At 39.9% G+C, this 22,148-nt stretch overlaps 2 protein-coding genes across 5 annotated transcripts in view; both read left to right on the top strand.

Annotated features, from left to right (window-relative positions):
* Positions 1-920: 920 nt before the first annotated feature.
* On the top strand, positions 921-5,367 carry LOC310965925 (protein shisa-5-like). The gene is made up of 5 exons (XM_083939677.1): positions 921-1,030; positions 1,309-1,465; positions 1,578-1,744; positions 2,505-2,663; positions 3,666-5,367. Exons 1-5 carry the CDS (start codon positions 964-966, stop codon positions 3,788-3,790), a joined length of 675 nt encoding a protein of 224 aa, XP_083795803.1. The 5' UTR covers positions 921-963; the 3' UTR covers positions 3,791-5,367.
* A 3,338-nt stretch (positions 5,368-8,705) lies between these two features.
* Positions 8,706-22,148, top strand: part of itga7 (integrin, alpha 7) — a 34,819-nt gene continuing 21,376 nt past the window's right edge. For all 4 annotated transcript variants that reach the window (XR_014593794.1, XM_083939875.1, XM_083939874.1 and 1 more), the window contains exon 1: positions 8,706-9,170. Coding sequence is in view for 3 of the 4 variants with exons in the window: in XM_083939875.1 (XP_083796001.1) it covers positions 8,953-9,170 (218 nt within the window). In the remaining variant the exon portion in view is untranslated. The remainder of the gene's footprint in view (positions 9,171-22,148) is intronic.

Below are 22,148 nucleotides of genomic sequence, written 5' to 3'. Positions count from 1 at the left end.
AATATTAGCTTATAACACATTCATTTAGGGCATGGCTGGATTACTGAGCAAAGGCCCAAGGGTCAGGGGGTCAGTGGGCCCTGACTCACAAAATGTTGCTTTAAAAAAAACATAAAATGATCACAATGAGATGCTTAATTACTACAAACACGTAAAATGATAGAAAAAGACTAAAATAGATACAAAACAATCACCAAATAACTACAAAAAGACACAAAACAACCGCAAAATTACCACAGAGATGGAAAGCGACCAAAAATCGATGCTGTTAGTGGGTGTCTTGCTCTTATGTAGACAGGTTGGGGGGCCTCTTACATGTCTGTGTCCAGGGACCCATTGTCTCATAGTTCACCCATGATTGAGGGTGTGGAGGGGAAGTTCGGAAATGTGGAAAGTGCCAAAGGACAGTTGAAGAGCGAGTGGGTGGAGACAGATGACAACACTGAAGTTTGGGTGGAGTTGACTTTATTGCATCCACATATTGCTTAACTGTACAGGAAAAGAAACTGAAATTTAGTGCTATAGTAGATCTACTGTACCTGTTGCCTTAGATTCAACAAGTGTTGATTTAAATGGTTTACTTTCTTACAATACAGGGAAATTAATGTAATCCTGGCAAAAAGGTATATTTTAACTGAATTAATGTAGTTAAAGAAAAGTGAAGCATAGCCAGTGTACAAAATAATAATATTTGGAATACATTTAAATGCAAGTTTTCTTGTTTGTGTTTATGTTGCCCTCTTGGCCAGCGCTCATATGAAAACAATAGCAGTACTTAAAATCACAACAACACAATATTTGTTCAAATGCTTTTGCTAAAAAATCTTTTATAAATCATTCAGTGGCAAGTCTCTCATGAAGTGAGGAATGCTGCTGGGCTACTTGCTATAGGGTGGGACAGACAGACAGGTTGAAACGGTTGTCTGCAGAGGCATTTCCTCATTGCACTACATCATAGCAGCTATGATTTCAAGGGTCTTGTCCAGTCTTGTGTGTGTTCTGTGTTTGATCCTGCTCCAGGCTGTATGGGGTGAGTTTTATTTTGGTGTCTTTAGGTCTTCCTCAGTCATATGCAGACAGTCACAAAATGAAACCGGTATAACCCAATCAGTAAAGTATCAGGTGCTTCAGTTTCATAACTACAACTTTTTTTTACTTCTCAGTGTCAGTAACACTGGCTTGGAACTTCTTTACACATGTATTTTTAACTAGTTCAGCTTTTAATTGTATCACTCATATTATACTGTAACTCCTTAACCTCTCACCCTCACCGATCTTCTCCACGACCCTTTGTTTTAACTGTTACAGCTGATTACTGTAGCAACTACTGGGACCGAGATGGTTATAAACATGATACTCAGCAATGTGACTCTCAGTACTGCTGTGGAAACTGCGACGACAGATACTGCTGCAGTGAAAGCATATACCGTCTAACTCTAGAAAAACAAGAGAGCTGTCCTGAAAGGTGAGCCCCTGTTTTGAACATGTCTTTTAAATAAAAGAAAGTTACATGATAGGAAACAATATTAGAATTTTTAAGAAATTAAATTAGATATTTTTCTGTCTTTCTCCCCCAGCCCTAATGTTATCCATGAGAAAAGAAGCCGCATTGCTGTGCTTCTGGGGAGCATCTTAGGGTCTATTCTTCCCATTATCCTATGTGTGGGTCTCATCATCTGCTGTGTGGCTCCTTGCTGCTTGCTCTACAAAAAGTGTCGGAAACGTCGCAACCAAAGGCACCGAAGTAGGACACATTTTTGGTTATGGTTTAGTTTGTGTGGGCAACTAAGACCAAAACTTTTTCATATACTATATGTGCAAGCAATTACAGTTAAAGGAAGTTTGACATTTTGGGGAAAAGTTTGACATATTGGGAAATATGCTTATCCACTTTCTTGCAGAGAGTTAGATAAGAAGATTGATACCACTCTCATGTCTGTATGCTAAGCAAACATAGAGCTTCTACCAGCAGCAGAAAGACTGGAAACAGATGAAAACAGCCAGTCTGGCTAAATTCAAAAGGTAACCAGCACCAGCGATCACACTAGTTAACCGGTAGTATCTTTGTTTGTTAAATCTATACATGTTAAATCACAGTTTTACAGGCATTTATGTGCCAGATGTTTTCTGTTTGGCACCAGTTGCCATGCAGCCAGGGGAATCTCCTCTGCTTGCCTGGCAACTGGTCTCAGCTAACAAATATCTGGCACATAGCCGCCCATAAAATGGCTATTTGACATTTTTACACTACAATTTTTGTATGTATTTTTAAAAAAACAACAAAATGCAAAGTTAGCGAGCCTAAGAAAAGAGCCAACTGACTCCCAGCAAGAATGCCAATAGGGAAAATCATATTTCACAAAATGTCAAACCTTTCCTTCAAACAAAAACTTTTTTTTCTCACAATTTTGTGTCAGCAAACAAATCAGCCTGCCTGCTGAAAAAAACACATAGTATTGGTACCTTATTTTCAAACTAAACTCAATCTATGACTTTACCTATAGCTGCCGGAATTACAACCACCACAGTCGTCCATATGCCCCAGCAGCCACTCTCCCCCTCCGGGTATCAGCCGTCCTACCCAGGCTACCAGTCTGTACCTGCCCAGCCTGGATATGGAGGCCTTGCGGGCCCCACAGCACCACCATCATACATGGAAGCTAGTGAGTTGTGACATTCATTAACTACTACTACTATTACTACTATTAAGTAATGACTGGTACATTTTAGACTGTATCAATCTGAGAGGACACACATGTAATTTAGCAGACTTGGTTGATGTCACCCAAGTTAGTCCACCTTGATGTTATGCAGGCATATGAGTTTTTACTTACATCTTAAGTGTTATCATCTGATACACCAATCAGTGTTGTTTCTTAGTTTTTCCTGACAGCAATAAGAATTTTCAAAAAATGTCTATTTATATTCTATATTTTTAAAGGTAGACAAATCAGATGAAAATACCAAAATCAGCAATGAACGGATCGTACTAACAAGAATTAGGCTACATGTGTATCTAAAGCCTAAATATGTTATTTCTCTGTGATATGGAATTCCATTGTTGTTCAATACCAGTGCAGTAGCAAAACTGTTATTTTGGGCACCACTGGATACACATGTGAATGTCCCAATAAGTTTTCCTGTAGTAAATGTCACTCACAGTTGATCACTTCCACTGCATTTGTCTACTTTAAAACCACAACTCCAAAGGTTCATTTGGGCAAGAAACATTTCTGGGTACATTTTGGTTAAATTCAGATACCACGACAATGTTTTTTGCTTACAACGGCAAGGACGAAACATTGGATTCCATACCACTGTGATTTGCTGCCCTGAGTGGCAATGACTCATGAGAAGGCTCATGGATATTGTAGTATTTAAAGTTTTGTCGCCAAGTTGACGGCTCAAATCGTATTCCTCAGAGAGTAAACTGGAAATAATTAAAAGTATTAAGCATGTAATTTTAAGAAATTATTTTGACTCTTTGAAACATTAAAACAGCAACAGACAGGGAAGTCATATCATTGGATATGTTGACAAAAACAGAACTAAAGAATAACACCAGCATTACCATTGTATTATGGTTAAAGGCCAACCTCTTATAAAGAAAAGGAAGCACAATTTTTCAGTTACAACAAACCAAATATGTGTTTTTGTCTTTTTAGCTGATCCATCCCACCCTGCAGGGCTCCCGATGCTCCCCTACCCCAGTCAGCCTTATGCACCGCCACCTCATTCAGATGAACTTGCACCGCTGCCATACAACCCCTCGTATGGCCCCAACCCCTAAACTGCAGCTTACCAGACCAAAGCACGGCATGTTTAGAAATTTGAATGCACCAACATTCTCAGAGGAATGTGAAATGTATGTGTGTTACCCCCTTGCAAGATGTTACATTCAAATATATGTTTGGAAATCTACATTTATCTCGTAATGTATCCACAATTTAAATTACCAAAATGTATTGCTATATCGGATCGGCTCCAGCCCCCCCCCCCGCGACCCCGACCCCGGGCTAAGCGGTTGAAGATGAATGAATGAATGATATTGCTATATCTAGCTGCTGCTGGTTTTTATATGTAAAGTTCAAATCTTTATGAATACTAGTTTCAGTAACGGCCATTTAGCATAATCTGATTATAAAGTATATTGGAAGGAATTTCAGAAGATAAATATAAATAAATAGATATAATATATAAATATACAGATTTCAAGTCAGGCAAGAGAGAAAATAAATAAAAACAAAAATTAAATGATACAGAAAAATACAAATAACTTAAGCATGGGCACAACAGTTAAGATTATTTTTTATTCTGAGAATTCTGTATTTATTAACAATTCAGATTGATTCACATTTTCTGAAAAAATATTACTTGAATTGTTGAGCTTTGATATTTTTTTTGGAGATTTTCCTCCAAATGCACCCTAAACTGGATTGAACTCAAATGGCCACTAGAGGTCGCCTCTGCCCTATTTTTATCGTGCCCAGAAGAGGGAAACAGTGGCATAAAGTGTATGCTGGACCTACCAAGCCTTGTTAGCAAGCACATTGTTTTACATTCAAGACAACAAGTCTCTGACTATCTCATTATGATGAAATACTAAATACTTGTTGTAGAGGTCAAGGAATAAATTCACAGGTGCTTTATTTGAACCACTTGATGTACATGATACATGTTTGGTTGTCCTCAATAAACAGCACTGAAATAAGCTTTGTAAGGTTCAAAATGTTTGTCCCTTGCAAAGGGACACACTACGTTCATCACTTTGACTTTGCCCCTTTTTTTGGTTACAGTGGCATATTTTACAATGTAAGGTTTCATCAGACTGTCTTCAGAAGTCAAATGACGGCAGGTTTCAATTTATCTTTTGATGCACTGTATTGAAAACTGTTTAATTGATAAATTATTTGTTGCAGCATTTGCTTTTTTCATGATGACAATTGTATGAGGAGTTATCAGGGCACAACACCATTTGGAGCTTTGCCATTGTGGTGTTGGTATCACCTTCTCAAAACTGGGCTTCTGTTTCTAACAATTCATTATAGCAATGGAGAAATGTACTAGCTTCCTTCTCAAACTCTCCTTTCCATGAAGATCAATGTTTGCCAGAAAAATCCATAATGTTGCATTCAGTCTGACAAAACCACTGTGCTCAGTTTAGCTTCTTCCTTTGGGATCATGTGCAGTGAAATAGCTTGAGCGGACGTGCTGCATTTAATCCCATAATAACCAGCACCACTCCCTCTACAGCATCCCACACTATCCATTAATCAATACAGTAATAGTGCTGACTGCGGCAGTCTCAGTCCTCAAAGTGACGGGGGGCTATAACAGGAAAAATTACCCTGGCTGTATATACTGCTCCCTGCTTGTGGTCTAAAATAAGATCTCTCCTTGAAGCGTGGCTGAGACTGCTAATGAGCACTTCACCAGTGTCATGGACGATGAGGCAGATAATCTTTACAGCCAGCTATTTTCTGTTCTCCTCCTCTTCATCTGTTTCTTCTTCTCTCTTTCTTCCATCCTTCGTTCTAACTATGCTTTGTTCTGTCTGAAGGCATTCATGTCTGGCCTCCTGCCCAAGCTGCCATTAAGATGTTTTCAGCATTTTCTCGGCATCCCACACCATTCCTTTCTTCTATCTCCTTCTCTTCTGCTCGGCAGAATCCCTCTGATATTTATATCTAAAGTCGGCACTGCCCAGCACACAGAGAACGGATGGTTGGCACACTATGATATTGATATCAAAAATCAAGTTTTTGATTAGGTTTTAGATATTTATTCAGGACACTGAGTCAAAGGACTGTATGTGGGAGCAGCTGCTGACAAACTTCCCATTGCATGCTCTCTCTCGGGCTGAGATGCTCCAAAGAGATACAGGCATGCTGAACTTTCCCACATCCTAAACACAAACAGACTTGACAGCATTATTTATAGGTCAGTGTTTTTAAATCGGTTTTATAATCAAGGAGATAAAATGTTTCCAACATTATTTTTATTTTGGTATTTATTCCATCTTTCCCATCACCGAAGATAAGCATAAACTGATTCCAGTTAAAGTACAAAAGGCCAAACTATTAGCAGCGCAGCTCAAGGGATGGCAATGTGGGTTTGTTTTGTTGTCCTCACCGAAATATCTCATCCACCCAATATCATCAACTATTACTGAATAGATTGCCATGAAATTTTGTGCAGACATTCATTGTCTCCAGAAGATGAATCCTAATGACTATGGTAACTTTTCTTTTGGCACCACCACCAGGTTGACATTTGTAACTTTTAGCTAAATGTTTCGACAACTATAGGATGGACTTCCATCAAATTTGTTACAGACATTATTTGTTTATTTTTATTTATTGAATGAGGTTAAGGTCTGAATGTAATACATTCAGTACTTCAACATACTTTTTTTTATTTAAATAAATCATATTTCATAATTGAACCCTTTGTTACAGACATTCATGTCTCCCTTAGGATGAATTTGAATAATTTTTCATGATACCATGACTTGTCATCTCATGCACTGATGTGTCAGTCGCTAAGGACTCCTTTGAGGTCTGAGGATTCGAAACTTATTATACTGTATATTATAGCTAAAACTAATGCATTCTAACACATCCTCATTGTTGTAAATGGGGTGCACAGTGAAAGCTCATCATCTCTTTTTTTAAATACCACATAAAGGCAGCAGGGGGCAGAGAGTGAGAGAGGTAATGCCAACCAGATCACACGAGAGGAATTCGGCCTCATCCTTCCAGTAACCTTGTGTGTTGTAATGTAGATATTGATGATAGCACCCAGCGACGTAGTCTGAAATCCAAGTCATCCACAATTTTTCTCCAGAGCTCTGTTGTTGTTTCTCCAGTTCCATACAGGTGTACTCTATTTCCTTTGCCTTTATGTTTATATACCTCATCCAGGTGTTTCTGAGTCGCCCTCATCTTCTCTTCCCTTGTAGGTTCCCTGTTAGGGTCTGGTTACATTGGTTTTGTCCTATCCATCCTCACTTCCTTTTCTTATCTGGTCTGTTCTCTCTTGGTCTGTTTTCTCAAACAGATCTTCATTTCTGATGGTGTTTGGCCAATGTATCTTCAAGATGGATCTTGGGCAATTTTTGACAAAGGCCTGGGCTCTGTTGGTGGAGGATTTTGTTTTTTTATTGAGTATATCTGGAGTTTGTTGTTTTGGCACATTTTCTTCAAGTTCCAGATGGGTCTCAGTGTAACAAAAACTCTTCTGACTTCTTCTGTTTCCTGACTTCCCAATTTGGGCTTGAATGTCTTCGAGGGCTCTTATTATTATTACTACTGTTTTAATGCATAAATTGAAGGAACTGACAGGCTTACACTTCACTAGAATTGTATTTAAGTGACAAATAAATTGATTGATTGTACTGGACTGCATTAGATTGTTCAGGGTACATTACCAAATTAAGGGGTCCCTGAGTATATATTACAATATACACCAGAATAACAACATAGAATGAACTCTTTTTTGTGTTTTTGTGTTGGTGTCATGAAAAATAAAAGTGCTTTTTTTTTTAACATGTTTTTTAAATGTTGTGTTCCAATCTCTGTAATCATTATAAAATCTTTGCGCTTTATTCTGATATCACCTCCCCTGTATGATCTACTGTGCACAGACAAGTCAGATCAGTGGGATGAGTTCAAAAATAAATATATTTATCTTGCACTTTCATTTTATTATATTGTTGATGTGCAACTGTTGTGTGTGAGGTTTCTTGTGTGGAACAGTTGAGGGGACAAACTAACAGCTGCACACTGATTTACTCAAGAGAAGCAGAAATCAGCTGGTTAAAACAGCAGCTGTGAATCAGAGGACATGACTGAGGTAGGCTGTTATGTTGTTTGTTTGAGCTACTTGTATGAAACAGTCACTGGAGTAAATCACTTATAATTCATATCAGTGGAAAAATGAAATCACACTTAATTTGCTTTGTTGGGGTCATGCAATTCCCCTGATTATGTCTCACTGCTCTGCCACAGCACACATAGAACTATAGGTCTTTAATAAAGTTTCCTGGGTCACTGTGCACATTTGGGCCCCTTTTGTCTCCCATTCAATGCAGATCCAGTCAGACGTCAGGGCTTTCAAGCTCAGAGTTGAAAGAAAAAGCAAATTTTTCATCTGGCTTTCTAACTTTCCAGCTTGTACCTCAGGTTTTTCCGCTTTTATATGCTCCTCATATCTACAAGCACCTGCAGCCATGAGAGGCCACAGCAAGAGACACTGGACCATGTGAACTCGACTCTCTCTCTGCTCTCTCTCTCTCTCTCTCTCTCTCTCTCTCTCTCTCTCTCTCTCTCTCTCTCTCTCTCTCTCTCTCTCTCTCTCTCTCTCTCTCTCTTCTCTCTCTCTCTCTCTCTCTCTCTCTCTCTCTCTCTCTCTCTCTCTCTCTCTCTCTCTCTCTCTCTCTCTCTCTCTCTCTCTCTCTCTCTCTCTCTCTCTCTCTCTCTCTCTCTCTCTCTATTCAATAGAGTCCAAGTATCTTGACAACCCTGCCTGGTATTTTGGCAGCAGTCCCTTGAGTGTTGATGTCAGCTGAGAGAGGGGAGGCAGGGAGGGACTGAAAGAGAGAGGGGAGGGGGAGGAGTGAGCGGGCTATTCAAGGCACTTGTCCTCTGTCTCCCTCTTAGCATAGAGGAGGGGGAGGCGCACATGCATTGAGAGAAACACACTATCTCACACACACATAGTGGCGGCCACATTTTCACAGCCTGTTCTTCAGACTGACAGCAGCAACCGGAGTCGAGAGGCAGCACGATAGAGCGAGGGAGGAAGAGACAGAGGATTAGAAACAAGGGAGGCATACACAGAGGAGAGGAGACTACACAGGATTGTTCTCTTTCATCTCTCTGGGAGCCATACAAGGATTCTCCCCTTCTTGAAGTGAACTTGCTCTGCTGCTAAACGGACCTGCACCCTGCTATGGCAGCCCAGGTGGGACATGGGAACACTGTCTCCCTCTCATCTTGTCCTTCTCATCGTTGGACTACCCTCCTCTGGTTTCTGATGACCCTTTCAAGCCAAGTGTGGGGCTTTAACCTGGAAACTACTCACACACTGCACAAGTTGGGAGACCGTGGCACCTTTTTTGGTTTCTCTCTAGCACTTCACCAGCAGCTTACCCCAGACCCTCAGAGCTGGTGAGTGGGTGAATGTGGCACCTAGCTTGTGCCCTGTGTGTCCCTTTTGACTTTTTGTTACGCCTCATATACTCAGTTTAAATGTGTGGCATCTTGTATCTGCACCTGCTCATCATGCAAAACATTCCCTATACAATTCATTTTAAGGGCAGTTCAAAGCTGTAATTTGAGTTGTGTGGCTGCTATGGTCATCATTTCAATGCTGCACCAGTCCTCGGATGTGCTAAATCATCATGAAACTCATAACTCTGAACTGGTTTCAGGATATTTTTAAGCATGTTCAAATGCAGCATGTACAACAAGAGCAGCCTGAGCTCTTGGCTAATAGGCGATGATTTACAGTAAGTAGAGAGTGGATGAGAGTAAACCTGTGCTGAATCACATGGCAGGCAGTGATTTCTGAAGAGAAAAAGTGATTTTTTTTCCCACTTATTTTTTTCATTTTCAGAGTAGTTTAAGTCTTATAATGGCTCCACACTCCACAAGGGGAGTGGAGATACTAATGTGTTGGTGTGCAGGGCTGTGTGTTTATGTGCTCATGATCAAACTATGTTTGTCCTCTGATGTGTTTGCCAACAGCTGTTTTGCTGTATCTTTCAGTTACTGGAACACTCATGAGCCCGTTACTGTCCTGTAGTCATGAATAAATGATAAATGTTTACTGCATGACGATTATTGAGAGGTGGCCTTAATTTACCTCTCTTGAAGCTTTGCAATTAATATCTAATGAGGTGCCAGAGAGCGCAGTTTTGTCATATATCCTCTCTTGTCATATATAGAGAGGTCTGTACTCCATTCTTCACTACAGAATTAGTTGGCACAGTTTTTCACAGTTTTTGCCAAATATATCTATCCTTATATGCTTCCAACTTCAAAAGTTTTTGGTAAACATCTCCTATTTACGATGCAGCAAAAGAGCAATGCAAGTTTGATTCAGGAATATAACCAGCTGTGTTCACATCCTGTACTTAAGTAAAAGTACCAATACTACGATGTAAAAATACAAGTAATGATTAGATAAACTTGCTGTCTGCTCGCCGTTTCACACTGGATACATGGTGGCCCGCTCATAAAATTTCTGTTATTCTGTCTAAACAAGCCATCTTGTGAAAACATTTATGATGAAAACATTTTAGGTGAGGAATAACCAACACGCTGCTGAATTTTTTTATATATCAACTTTATGCAAATACAGAACAGCGAGCACACCTCAACTCCTCTCAAACCTGCCTTACCAAGCCCACCATGCACTTTGCGACTTCTTCTCCTGCTCTCAGTAGGAAATTAATAGAAAGCATTGAGAAGCCCTCCGTCTGCCCCGTTAGAGGGCCGTTCGTGTTTTCGCGTCCACCACCATGGTTCTAGGCCATGCTTGGCCCATGGGAGAAGATTCAGTTGGTTGCCTCATCACTAGATGCCACCAAATCCTACATCCCTAACCTATAAGAACAAGTACAGAGACATTATGAACAAAAATTACTCAAAGTATCGGAAGTTTCACAAAAACAGCCCCTGTGAGTGTTACACTGTTTTATTATACAGTATTGGACTTATAATGCATTTTGTATACTGATGTTACTATGTATGTTGCTGCTGCTTTTCATATTGTTGCTAGTTAAGTTACTTTAGTCTATGACAATGCATAATTTTTTTTGAATCATTAATTGTTTATTGCAACAGAAGTCATTTACAATTTATTTGATTAAGTCATGCATCAGGAGTAGGGGTAACAAGTAGAATATTCCCCTATGAAATGTAGTGAGGTAAAAGTATAAAACTATATACAATGTAAATATGGGTAGCTCAAAACCTAAAGTACTACACTAAACTGCTTTCAACCCTGGATATAACACATATGAGGGAGTAAATTTACTACATGGGTTACTGTTTTGGAGCTCCATATTTAACCGTTGGCTCCTCAGTTTACTCAGGCTGCAGTCACCCTGTCGCCTGGTAAGTCCAAGGGAATGACATCAGCATTCACACAGACACATAGACAGTCAGAGCTAGAGTCATGTCATCCCTCTGAAACCTGCTGACTGGTCAGCAGCATTCCTGGAACTTATTATAAAAATGGACTATGCACTTAAAGTATTGCACAGTTTACTCCTGTGGCCCGTTTCAAACTGCAGCAGACTCCTGAGAAAATGCCCATGCTGCACCAATGGAGTTAGTGCCAGGAGGAGGCAGTCAATAACATCATCTGATGTGCTGATGTGATGCACCTACTGGAAAAGAGTGTGATGAATACTGCCGTTGCCAGTAAGCAGTGACATCAGATCTAGAAGATGATCATTTAATCTCTGTCTGTTGTATCTCTATCAGTCCTGAGGACTTGATGATGATTTCATCAGAAGACTGTGGACTGTAGACATGTTGTGTATTCTCAGTTGGAGAAATGTATTATTCAGATCAACAGAGCAGTTATCTTTCCAGTCTGAATAGTAAATTAGCTTTATGGCAGTGCCCTCTGTGGGAGGTTCTTCCATTATCATCTCTACTCTTCTGAAATACTGTCTTGAAACAATTTGCCTCAAACTTATTGTAATTAGATGCTATTGACTAATTTTTCTCTTTATGAAGGTTTAGGTTACTGTCGCCCATGGCTATCCCATCTTCATTGTGTGTTGTGCGGACAAATTCAATGGTGAAGATGATATTACTGCTTTGATGCTCTGTTCTGACTTACTCATGGCTGTGTGACACAACCCTTAATGTTAAAGTGGTTATAGAAATCAGCTTAGTCATACTGTCACTTGTCGAGTTTCACCTTCTCTGATTTTAGAGTTTGTTTCACTAAATGCATCAGAGGAGTTGTGTATATTTCCTTTAAAAGCAGGGCCATACAATGTCAGGACACATTTAGCTTAATAAACAGCTGGCAGACTTATATAATGAATGTCTTTTTGTCCAGTGTCTCTTCAGTACAGGCTTATGTCTGTCCCCAAACCCTACAGCTCCTTTTCAGTATGGAGGCAAAGGTCACAATGTAACACAATGATCTCATATTGACCGATGTGCTGTAAAGAGATCCTGTTCAGCAACATGTTGGGAGGAAGTTCAAGTATGCCACAAGAGCCTCAATCTTACTTCCCTGACTTATGTAAATGTTCTATATTATCGTTGTTATTCTTCTGAAGCTGAGCCTAGATTTCTTATGCTGCTGCTGTTGATGCCAGACAGAGGATGAAATGAGAGGGTATTTCAGTCTGAGTTATGTGTGTGCCTGCTATTTATGCTGCTATGAGAAGTGCTTCCGCTAATAGTTTACTGCCTGGTGAAGACAGGAAGCCCTCTGAGCTTTATCCCACCACTACCTACCAACTTTTTAATTAAGTGTCATCTGTTTTGATAATCGGTTAATTGGTTTGAAGAATAATAATAAAAAAAGAAGACAAAATCAACTGATTCGAGCATCTTAAAAGTGAATATTTTCAATTTTTTTCTCTACAACAGTAAACTGAAGGTCAACTGAGTTGTGGAGAAAAAAAAGACATTTGAGGACATCATATTGGGCTTTGGGAAACACTGATCAGCATTTTTCACTATTTTCTGACAGTTTATAAGCCAAACAACTAATCAATTAATTACGAAAATAATCAACAAATCCATCGACAAGGAAAATAATAGATGTAGCTCTAGTCTATACAATCCATTCAATAGCTGTTGAGATGTTTCAGCCTGGGCCGAAGTGGTGGACCAACCGTCATTGCCATTCATAGAGTCACACTGCAAGCATGACTTATAAAAGCATGATGTTGCACTGCTGATATTGCTCTAATTCTACATTCTGCAAGCTTTTAATGTCATACATTAAGATACTTATAACAAACCCATGGCAGCATGATATAGCATGAAGTAGTCTACATATGTTTATCTCACTGCCAAAGGCTTGTAATTCATCATGTACCCTGGAAAAGCCCTGAGACTTACAGTTTCAAGTAATTTCTTTACATTGATCTCTGCCTCTTGATTTTATTTAACAACCTTTTCTACTTTAGAGTGCTTTGACAAGGGTGGGGGAAGGCAGTTCTGCTTTGTTGCTCTGATGTAGGTATCAAATCATCTGTAATGGATTTTTATCTGGCCTTGACAGACATTGTGCATATTCTCTATTCCAACCCAATTGCAAGCTTTAGTTAGCTAAAGTTAGCAGTCATTGTCTTTCTGGGATTTTCTTGGCAAATTATTCATTTTAACACTGTTTTTTCCTCCCTAAACCACATCAGTTTGTGTATTGGGTTCAGCATAATTAACCACATATTGACAACATTATTAGAGTGTGATTTATCAGACTGTCAGGCTGTTGATTTCAGTGGACATAGTGTTTGCTGTGTTGCATTGCTCTCAGAGGGAAAGTAGATAGTCTCAGGTTTCTTTGGTGCCCTTCTGAGGAGAGTCTGCCAGTGGGGCCACAGGTAAACTAGCTGATTTAATCCTAGACATACAGTATAGTCTATATATGAGTTTGGTTTCACTGGCTGAGTAAGAATCTAAACCAGAGCTTTTTGAAGCTGATCAAATCCGCTTATTGAACTGAAGGCTTGATTTATACAGCTTAAAAAAACACAGTGGAGTGTGGATGGGATTTTTGGATGACTTGGTTACGTTATAGAGATTGCAAGATAAGTCAGATGCAAAAGATAAAAAACTCAGCAGTGTGCAGGTTTAAGTCATATGAGGTAACATTTATTTATATTAAAGTGATAATTTGACATTTTGCTTATTTATTTTCTTGAGGAGAATAAAATGAGAATATTGACATTACTCTCATGTCTGGAGCTAAAACCAGCCAAGCAGCCAGTTAGCTTAGCTTAGCATAAAGACTCGAAACAGGCTGAAACACCTAGCCTGTCTGTGTGCAAAGATAACGGAATCCACCCACCAGTTCCTCTAAAACATAACACATAATCTCATTTGTTGAAACTTGAAGACATTTTCTCCTAGGGTAACAGGTGCTGGTAGGAGCATTTTGTTACTTTGGCACAGAGCTAGGCTAGCTGTTTTTACCTGTTTCCAGTCTTTGTGCTAGTCTAACATGCTGCTAGCTTCAGCTTCATATTTAACATACAGAAATATTTCCCAGCATGTTAAAAAGTAAAGTATTTTTTCATAGTTGCTAAATTTTTTTTGCGACTAAATTGTGTTTGGCTTTTGCCTCCATGAGTCAAACACAATAACCTCTGTGCCTTCCAGTACCATCTCTTTTCTTTAATATACATAAATATATGTGTAAATGGGGGCCAGTATAACTGCCTCACACATTCATAGCACAATGAAAAATTTATGGGGGTTCATTTGCATTAAAATAGCCAAATAAAAGCTGCTTTTTCAGCCCCAGCTTAAGAGTTGAGAATGAACCTTCCCCCTTTTTTCTCCCTAATTCAATTCATGATTTTTGTCCTGCTCCCTCTCTCTTGTTGCTAAATCTTCTAGAGAGGCATTCATGTGAAAGCCTCGTAAATGTAGGAGCTCACGCTGCTGCAGTGCTTATTTATGAGTGATCAGTAGGAGCAATGGTTATATAGCATGGACTTCACAGTCCGGTATGCACACACACACACACACACACACACACACACACACACACACACACACACACACACACACACACACACACAGCCTAAGATTAATGCTCTTTACTTGCTCCCACTTACTCTCTGTCTATTTAACATTCTCCCATCTCTCCATGCTGGGCTGCACGGACAAAAGCTCGGTGGGAAGCAGCGCTGCCTGGTAGAGAGCTTTCAGGAATATTACTCTGCGGACCACATGCTCAGTCGAGGGAGAGGGACATTCTGCAGAGTCAGGGAGGAAACATACAACTTATATCTGAAGGATTTGCAGATAAAATGTTGGCAGTGTAGGAGGAGCAGGAGCTGATTCTGCATCTACACTTCAGAGATACTTGGCAGATAAGGCCCTGAGAGGGTTTCTGACATTTTGTTGCATTATACAGATAATTATCATCCTGTGGTATTAATGGGTCGCGTTTTACTTGGCTTTTAGGTTTTATTTATTTTTTGTATGTTATTTGACAAAAACACATGTAAAAAGCAGTTCAAGCATTCATTTTAGTAGAATACAAGTATGGTATGATCTATATGTGGGGGAGGGGTGAGGGTCTGATGGTGACGGGAGCTGCAAGGATGATTAAATCATCATGAAGCCTCCCGTTTGATTGAGTGTGTGTGTGTTTGTCCATGCTTATGTATATGTGTCCATTTGGGTTGACTCTGGTAAAGGCTTAGTTTAATCAGCTGATGGCGGCTCTACTGGGAACCTATACAGAACTGAGATCGGAAAGAACCTTCAAAAAGCAGACGGAAACAGGAAATTACAAGGGAGGGGAGGCTTTTTGTTTGGATTTATTAAAGGAGATTTGCTGATTGATTACACAGGAAAAGCTGTGGATACAAACAGTCATATCAATTTTACAATAAAAAATGTCTTATATAGATGCCCTCTGTGTTATCACTGTCACTTATTTATCTTTTCTAATTTCCTTAAACATTTGAAAAGGTCCGAGGATCTTTGCATGTGTCATCATTGTTGGTTGGCGTTTAAGTAAATTGCTAAATTAATCTGTGGACTTTGTTTAAAGAAATACTTTTCCCTCAGAGTGGCCATTTGGATATCAATTACTCACCTTAAATTAGTGAAGAAAACGTTGCTTTGATGCCTCCACGTTGAATAAAAAACCCCCCCAAAAAATCACAAGGATAACAAGATAACACAGACCGTCTGGCATGTCACGTTAGCAATTATAGCCACTCACCTCAATCTTTATTTGTTCTGCTTTTCAGATTTTTCCAGTTGCCTGTTTCCTTGCTTGTTTCACCTCTGTGTATCTTTTTCTCTCTTGGCATCTGAGTCTTGCCCACATTCACACACACTAAAGTGTGATTACTTTCCTCCAGGACAAAACATGCAGGTCAGGTGACCTGGAAACACTAAACTGATCACAGATGTGACTTATTGAATGTGTTTATTATTCAATCTTTGCGATAGACCTGTCCAGGGTAATTCTCTACTTTTCACCCTTGCATGCTGCTCCCAGCCCACCAAGACAGATGAAACAGACAAAAAAGAAAAGAAAGTGCAATTAAAATAGAGGATCATACAGAGTGTACAGTATCTAGATAGACAGATCAATATACGTATGATGGCATAAGGGGGCAGATGAAAAGGAAGGGATAAAAAGGAACAGGTAGAGGGATGGTATAAGGATTATGTCCTCTTTACACTTTTGGACAAAACGGCCAATCATTACCCCATCTATGCCTGGAAATGACCATTCATTTATTGATCAGTGGTGTGGCAGGTGGTGAGCTTAGGGGTTGTTAAAGATGCATGGGAAGGGAGGATATGGTTACCATTGTCCTATGAAAGCAGTGTTTATACCCTTCTCCTTCCAAAAATACACTGAATAGAAAATCCATTTTTACTTTTTTTAAAATGTATGTAAACTGCCCTTGTGATGTCCTTGAACAAACCTTTTAAGCAGGAAAGTTGAGTCACGTCTGTGGGCAGTGAACCACAACATCCCAAAGGGGTTTTTGCTTGGCCTGGCAGCTGTTTCTGTCTCTCTTTTTTCCCCCTTTATTGTCACTACCCAACCCTTTTTCTTCCTCTGCCCAGAGCGGGATATAGTTGAGATGTTAAAAATGTGATGATTCACAGCTCTGTCACCTCATTCTCAGCTGTCATTTTTCTCATTAGAAAAACTGAAAGGAGAAACTGGAGTCAGGTGTGAAGGCAGGCATTTTCTGAAACAGCAATGTTTTATGAGACTAATTGTCAACAGCCGACGTTGTTGGACAGACTGCAGTCAGTGTGCTGATCCATAGTTTACACAGTTGTTTCACAGCCTTCTGTTGTCTGGTGTATCTGCATATGTGCGTATGTGTGTGCGTGGGTTCATGAACTAATATATCCATTTGTACACTCATGCCTCCATTAATGTCTGCATGCTTGCACATGTTTTCCTTTGCATGTATATGTGTGTCTGTGTGTCCAGGTCAGAGGTCACAGTCTTGCCTCAGAGTAACAGAAGGCCTGAAGAGCCCCTGGCCTGGATTACTGATCCTGTAGAGCCACTGTCTATAGAGCAACAGCCTCATGCTGCTCTCTAACGGACAGATGTCAAAGGGTGTGAGCAGACAGATCAGGAGGGATCGGCTGAAATAGTCCTGAAACTACATATTGGAAATGTTTTGGATATATTTAATTCAGCATTTTCACAAACTTTATTAGCTTTTCCTGGCCCACTCCTGGAAAATTCCAGGGAAGGGTTAGGTTTTTAAACAAGAAAGAAATGTCTCTCTAAATTGAAGTGTGAAAAGCTTCTGCCCCCTTAAGCATATGTTTGGATGGTGTGTGATGCCCTTAACAAACTGAGCTTGTGTGGCCATCATGTTGCTGTGAACTTATTCCCAGTCTTTTTTCTCTCTCACACATCTCTCCTTTTTCAGTAAAAGTACCCTCGTTCCATAAACAAACAAAATAGGAATTCTCTTGTGATTACAAAATACCATTTTTGCAGATGTTTATGTGTCTTCTTTGACTGTGCATTGGTGTGTTTGCATGTAAGCGTGCTGCTGTTGCCAGGTGTCTTCAGTAACAAAGAAAAGGCAGCGTCGTTTTGAGCTTAGTCAGTGGACTTAGTGGAGTATATAACACTGATTTTGAGTTTTTAACAACCCATGGAGGAGCATGCATCCTGCAGTAGAAAAAAACACGAAAATTGAATTCATATTTTACAAGCTGCAAGTGCAATGGTATGAGGAAAGGCTGAACATTGCTTGACTTAATCAAGTTTTAAGGTTTTGTTGTCATTCATTAAGATGAGATGAATAAGCACTGTTGAGTACAGCTATTGTTCTTTTTGTACTGTTTTCTGGATATTTCGAGAAAGTATGCTGGTCTAAATATAGGTTACATGTGTGATGTATTGTTATCCACTTTGTCTTTCACTCTCAATCTGCCTGTAAAGGGAGGTGGACACAGGGATGTGATTCCTGAGAGTGGGGGAGGATTAAAGGAGATTGTGTGTGTGTGTGTGTGTGTGTGTGTGTGTGTGTATGGTGTGTGTGTGTATGGTGTGTGTGTGTGTGTGTGTGTGTGTGTGTGTGTGGGGGGGGGGGGGGTAGATGGGGGAGGGGGAGACAGGAGAGAGAGAGAGTGTTGGGGTCACTGCATATGCTCCTCTTAACGAACACATGGGTATAAATATAGTGTAATCAGGCCCCTTTTGTGTGATTGTCATATGTCTGCGCTCGTTAGCAGGACAAATAACGGGATGATTGTCATGATAGGGAGGGTGAGGTTAAAATCACTATTTCAGGGGTTTTGAAAATGTTGATGTTGTGTCATACACTGTTATTGTTTTGGTGATAGCAGCTGATAAATGTAGCCTTCTATACCATATTCATGAGTCCTTGATGCAATCAAAACCACACACATGCTTCAAAAAGCATTCACATGCTTTGTTGTGTTCAAAATCAACATATACACACAGTCACTAAATGTATTTGAACACCAGGACATAATAATTGTATAACGATACTACTTACCAGGAAAGAAAAAAAATCTCCCTGCCAAGTGATCTCACCAAGATAGCATCACATATAACATAAACCACTGTGGTTTTCATGTGGGAAAGTAAGACTATTTGTATAAATTAGCAAAAAGAAGCAGCACCGGAAAGCAACCCAGGGGTACACCCTTGCTCACATTCATCAACCTTGATTTGAACTCTTGCTTATAACTTTTGATTGGTGTTCAATTCTTGACAAAACATTGACTGACAGTCAAGTATTCAAGTCAAGTCAGTATTCATTTGGGATAGGCAATGTCTGTATTTGTTATCAGTGCATGTTTTTTAATGCTTAAATTCGTTCTTTGATTATGTTTTATATTTTTAGCAACACTAATAGTGCCATGGCTCCGTGGACAGCAATGTCATCAGCCATCAGCCTAGGCTGTAGTTTTTTTTCAGTTCTAATTAGCCAACGTTATCATGCTAAAAGGCTGAACTAAAGCAATGGATTCTCACTAAGATGGTGTACATGCATGGTAAACATTTTATCAACTTATACATCTGCATTTTTGCATTGTCATTGTGAGCATGTTAGCATGCAGATGTTAGCATTTAGCTCAAAACACCACTGTGTAGCCTCATGGAGCCACTACCATTGCTGTAGACTGTTTGTCAGGGGGGTCACTGATGCAGGTGGGTCCAGGTGCATTATCTAATCTGTGTATACAACCTGACATTGTAAATTAAACAATCTCACACACACACACACACACACACACACACACACTTCAGTTATGCTGGTGCTGGCTTTGTGGCATCCGGGTTCATGTGGGTATTCCACTAGACACCATCATGCTGATGTCTTCCATCCAGGCCCAGACTGCAGGAGCAGCAACAACATACCCACTCATATTACACACTCACAAACGCACACTCAAATGTGGGTTTACGGAAAGATGAGCTTGGCAGTGGAGATCATGGTCGTACTGTCTGACTCAATCCTAAACACTGAAGTGAGGTAAGAAGAGGGTAAAGGGCAAACAAATGAAAGCATTACTCAGTCATGACATTTTATCTGTGTCAAATTTGGGACATGTGTGCCTGTCTGTATTCAACTCTGACTAACTCAGTCACTTAGTCAGTCACTACTTGTAACTAACAGTGACAGTGATGATGGTCTCTTCACACAAAGATGTTTTTCATTTTAGGGAAATATCCAGGGGGATGAGAGAATGTTCTTGAAAAGTGTTGCAACTAATGATTGCTCACATTTTTATTCATGGATGTTTGATTAATTCTAGTGGAAAAAATGCCAATGCCAATTTCCTAAACCCTGACATCTAAAAACAAACCCAAATATATTAAATTAACTTTTACATGAGATAAAGAAAAGCAGAACATCCTCATAAGAGGCTGAGGTGATGAATATTTAGCATTGATGTTCAAAAATGATTAATCAATCATCAAAATAGCTCCTAAATAATTTTTCTGTTGACTATTATATAGTTCACTAAGAATTTAATCTTTTCATTTGAAAAAATAATCATATTTGAGACTTTGGAGGGAACATATTGTGGTAGTAGGATAAGAAGTAATATAAGAAGTAATTCATGCTAAATCAGTATCCTCCCTCTCTTACCTCATGAATTCATTTGTTAAGTGCTGGTTGAATCCTTCAGCCCTTATCTTTTATGAAGTATGTGCTAGCTACATTAACTGAAGCTGGATAATACCAGTGGGTATAGATTTATTTCTCTCTCAGACACACTTAATTTATGTGTATGCCTTGACTTGAAACATGACTTTGTCCCTGGATCATTTTGTTTCATCGCTGCATATTCTTTATGTCTTTTATGGTGTTTCTTTCTGAAGAATGATTTTTTTTCCGCCACAGTTGGCTGAATATAATGTTTAGGCACATGGAAAAATTGGGAGCCATTCAGCTCTCACGTCCAAATCCTGGTGGTATAACAGCTGAACAGACCTCCCACCTTACACACTGACACCTGTCTGTGTGTCTGCACATGTGAGGGAAAGATTGACAACACCTCAACATAAACCAGAACTCCCCAGGAATGTCAAGCTATAAGAGGGATCAGATCTTATTAGGTTTTCTTTCTAGTGATATGTTCTTCCTCCAAAAGCTCTTTTGTTTAACATGTGTTTGCCTTAGCTTAATACCGTTTGGTCAGGGTTTCTAATGTGGACCACCAGTGATGTGTAGCAGTCGTTATTTCACATGAGGTGTCTTAATTTTGGGTGGCTGTTTGAGGTTCTCATTCATTAAGGTGAAGGGATCTACCCTGAGCCAATGAACGAATGCACCTAGAGCTGTCTGGCATGTCTGGGCAGTATCAGTGGTAGTCTCTGTGTCAGTGTGTTATGATGGTTCGGATGAAAGTGAGGACAAAGGTTTTTTTTCTTTTTCACAAGAAGTGTCGATGTTGAGTCAGGTTGGCAGCTGTTGTCATGGTGTAAAATGAGTAGGATGTTAGGATGTGCAGTAGTCTGCTCCACCATGTTTCCCATCACAGTCAAACCATCTGAACTGTATCAAGCAACAACTGCTATTATCCAGGGCATAAGTAAATTAGTTTTACTTATTATGGACAGTTGATGAGTGTCTGTGACCGCTCAGATGTCTACTTCTCCGTTTGTCTGTGCTTGGTTTATGCAGTGCTATCAGCACACTTTATTTATAGTCGAAATACCCAGCCACATAGATAGCTCTAATTTAAGTACATACATAACATCCTGAGTGCATATGCGTAAAATCTGCACGCTGCCTGTTCCAGCCTTTGAGTTCGCTTTTTTAAAACTTTCTTAACTTTTATTCTCTTTCGTTTGTTTTGTTTCTTCACCCTAACTTCTGCCCTCTACAATGAGCTTACTTGTTTAATTGTTTTCATGTTTCTTTTCATGCTGTTTTTATCAATGCCACTTCCACCGGGACACGTTGACTTTGTTTACTCCTGAGAATAGCTGATCGCGCTAATGCCAACCGGCATAGTGGCCCGACCAGCGGATATTCCACCCAAACTCTGGAGAAAAACGCACCGGGATGCAGAGGTGGGAAGCAACATCGGAACAATAGAGTAGGGTTGAGACGGGACAGGCTTATGGAGAGGAAAAGATTTAAGCTGTCTCTCCCCTCTGTTGTGATGGGAAATGTACGGTCTCTCTACAACAAAATGGATGAACTGACGGCACTAACATGGAGCCACCTGGAGTACCGTGAGTGCAGTCTGATGTGTTTCATGGAGACATGGCTGCACAGGGACATTAAAGACCAGAACGTCTCCGTAAGATGCAGGTGGAGGCCCCCATCTTGTCCTGGATTGTGTATTACCTGATGGACAGACCACAGTATGTACGCCTACAGAACTGTGTGTCTGACAGGGTGGTCAGCAACACTGGGGCCCCATAGGGGACTCTCC

This window comes from Echiichthys vipera (genome assembly GCF_963691815.1).
Source record: "Echiichthys vipera genome assembly, chromosome: X".
In the NCBI taxonomy this organism is placed as follows: Eukaryota; Metazoa; Chordata; class Actinopteri; order Perciformes; family Trachinidae; genus Echiichthys; species Echiichthys vipera.
Note: the sequence above shows the minus strand (reverse complement) of the source record. Positions and strands in the feature narration are given on the sequence as shown.

Coding starts and splice junctions, on each gene's coding strand:
- LOC310965925 (XM_083939677.1), top strand. CDS start 964: ATGATTTCAAGGGTCTTGTCCAGTCTTGTGTGTGTTCTGTGTTTGATC. Junction 1,745..2,504: donor TCGCAACCAAAGGCACCGAA/GTAGGACACATT, acceptor CTTTACCTATAG/CTGCCGGAATTACAACCACC. Junction 2,664..3,665: donor ACCATCATACATGGAAGCTA/GTGAGTTGTGAC, acceptor TTGTCTTTTTAG/CTGATCCATCCCACCCTGCA.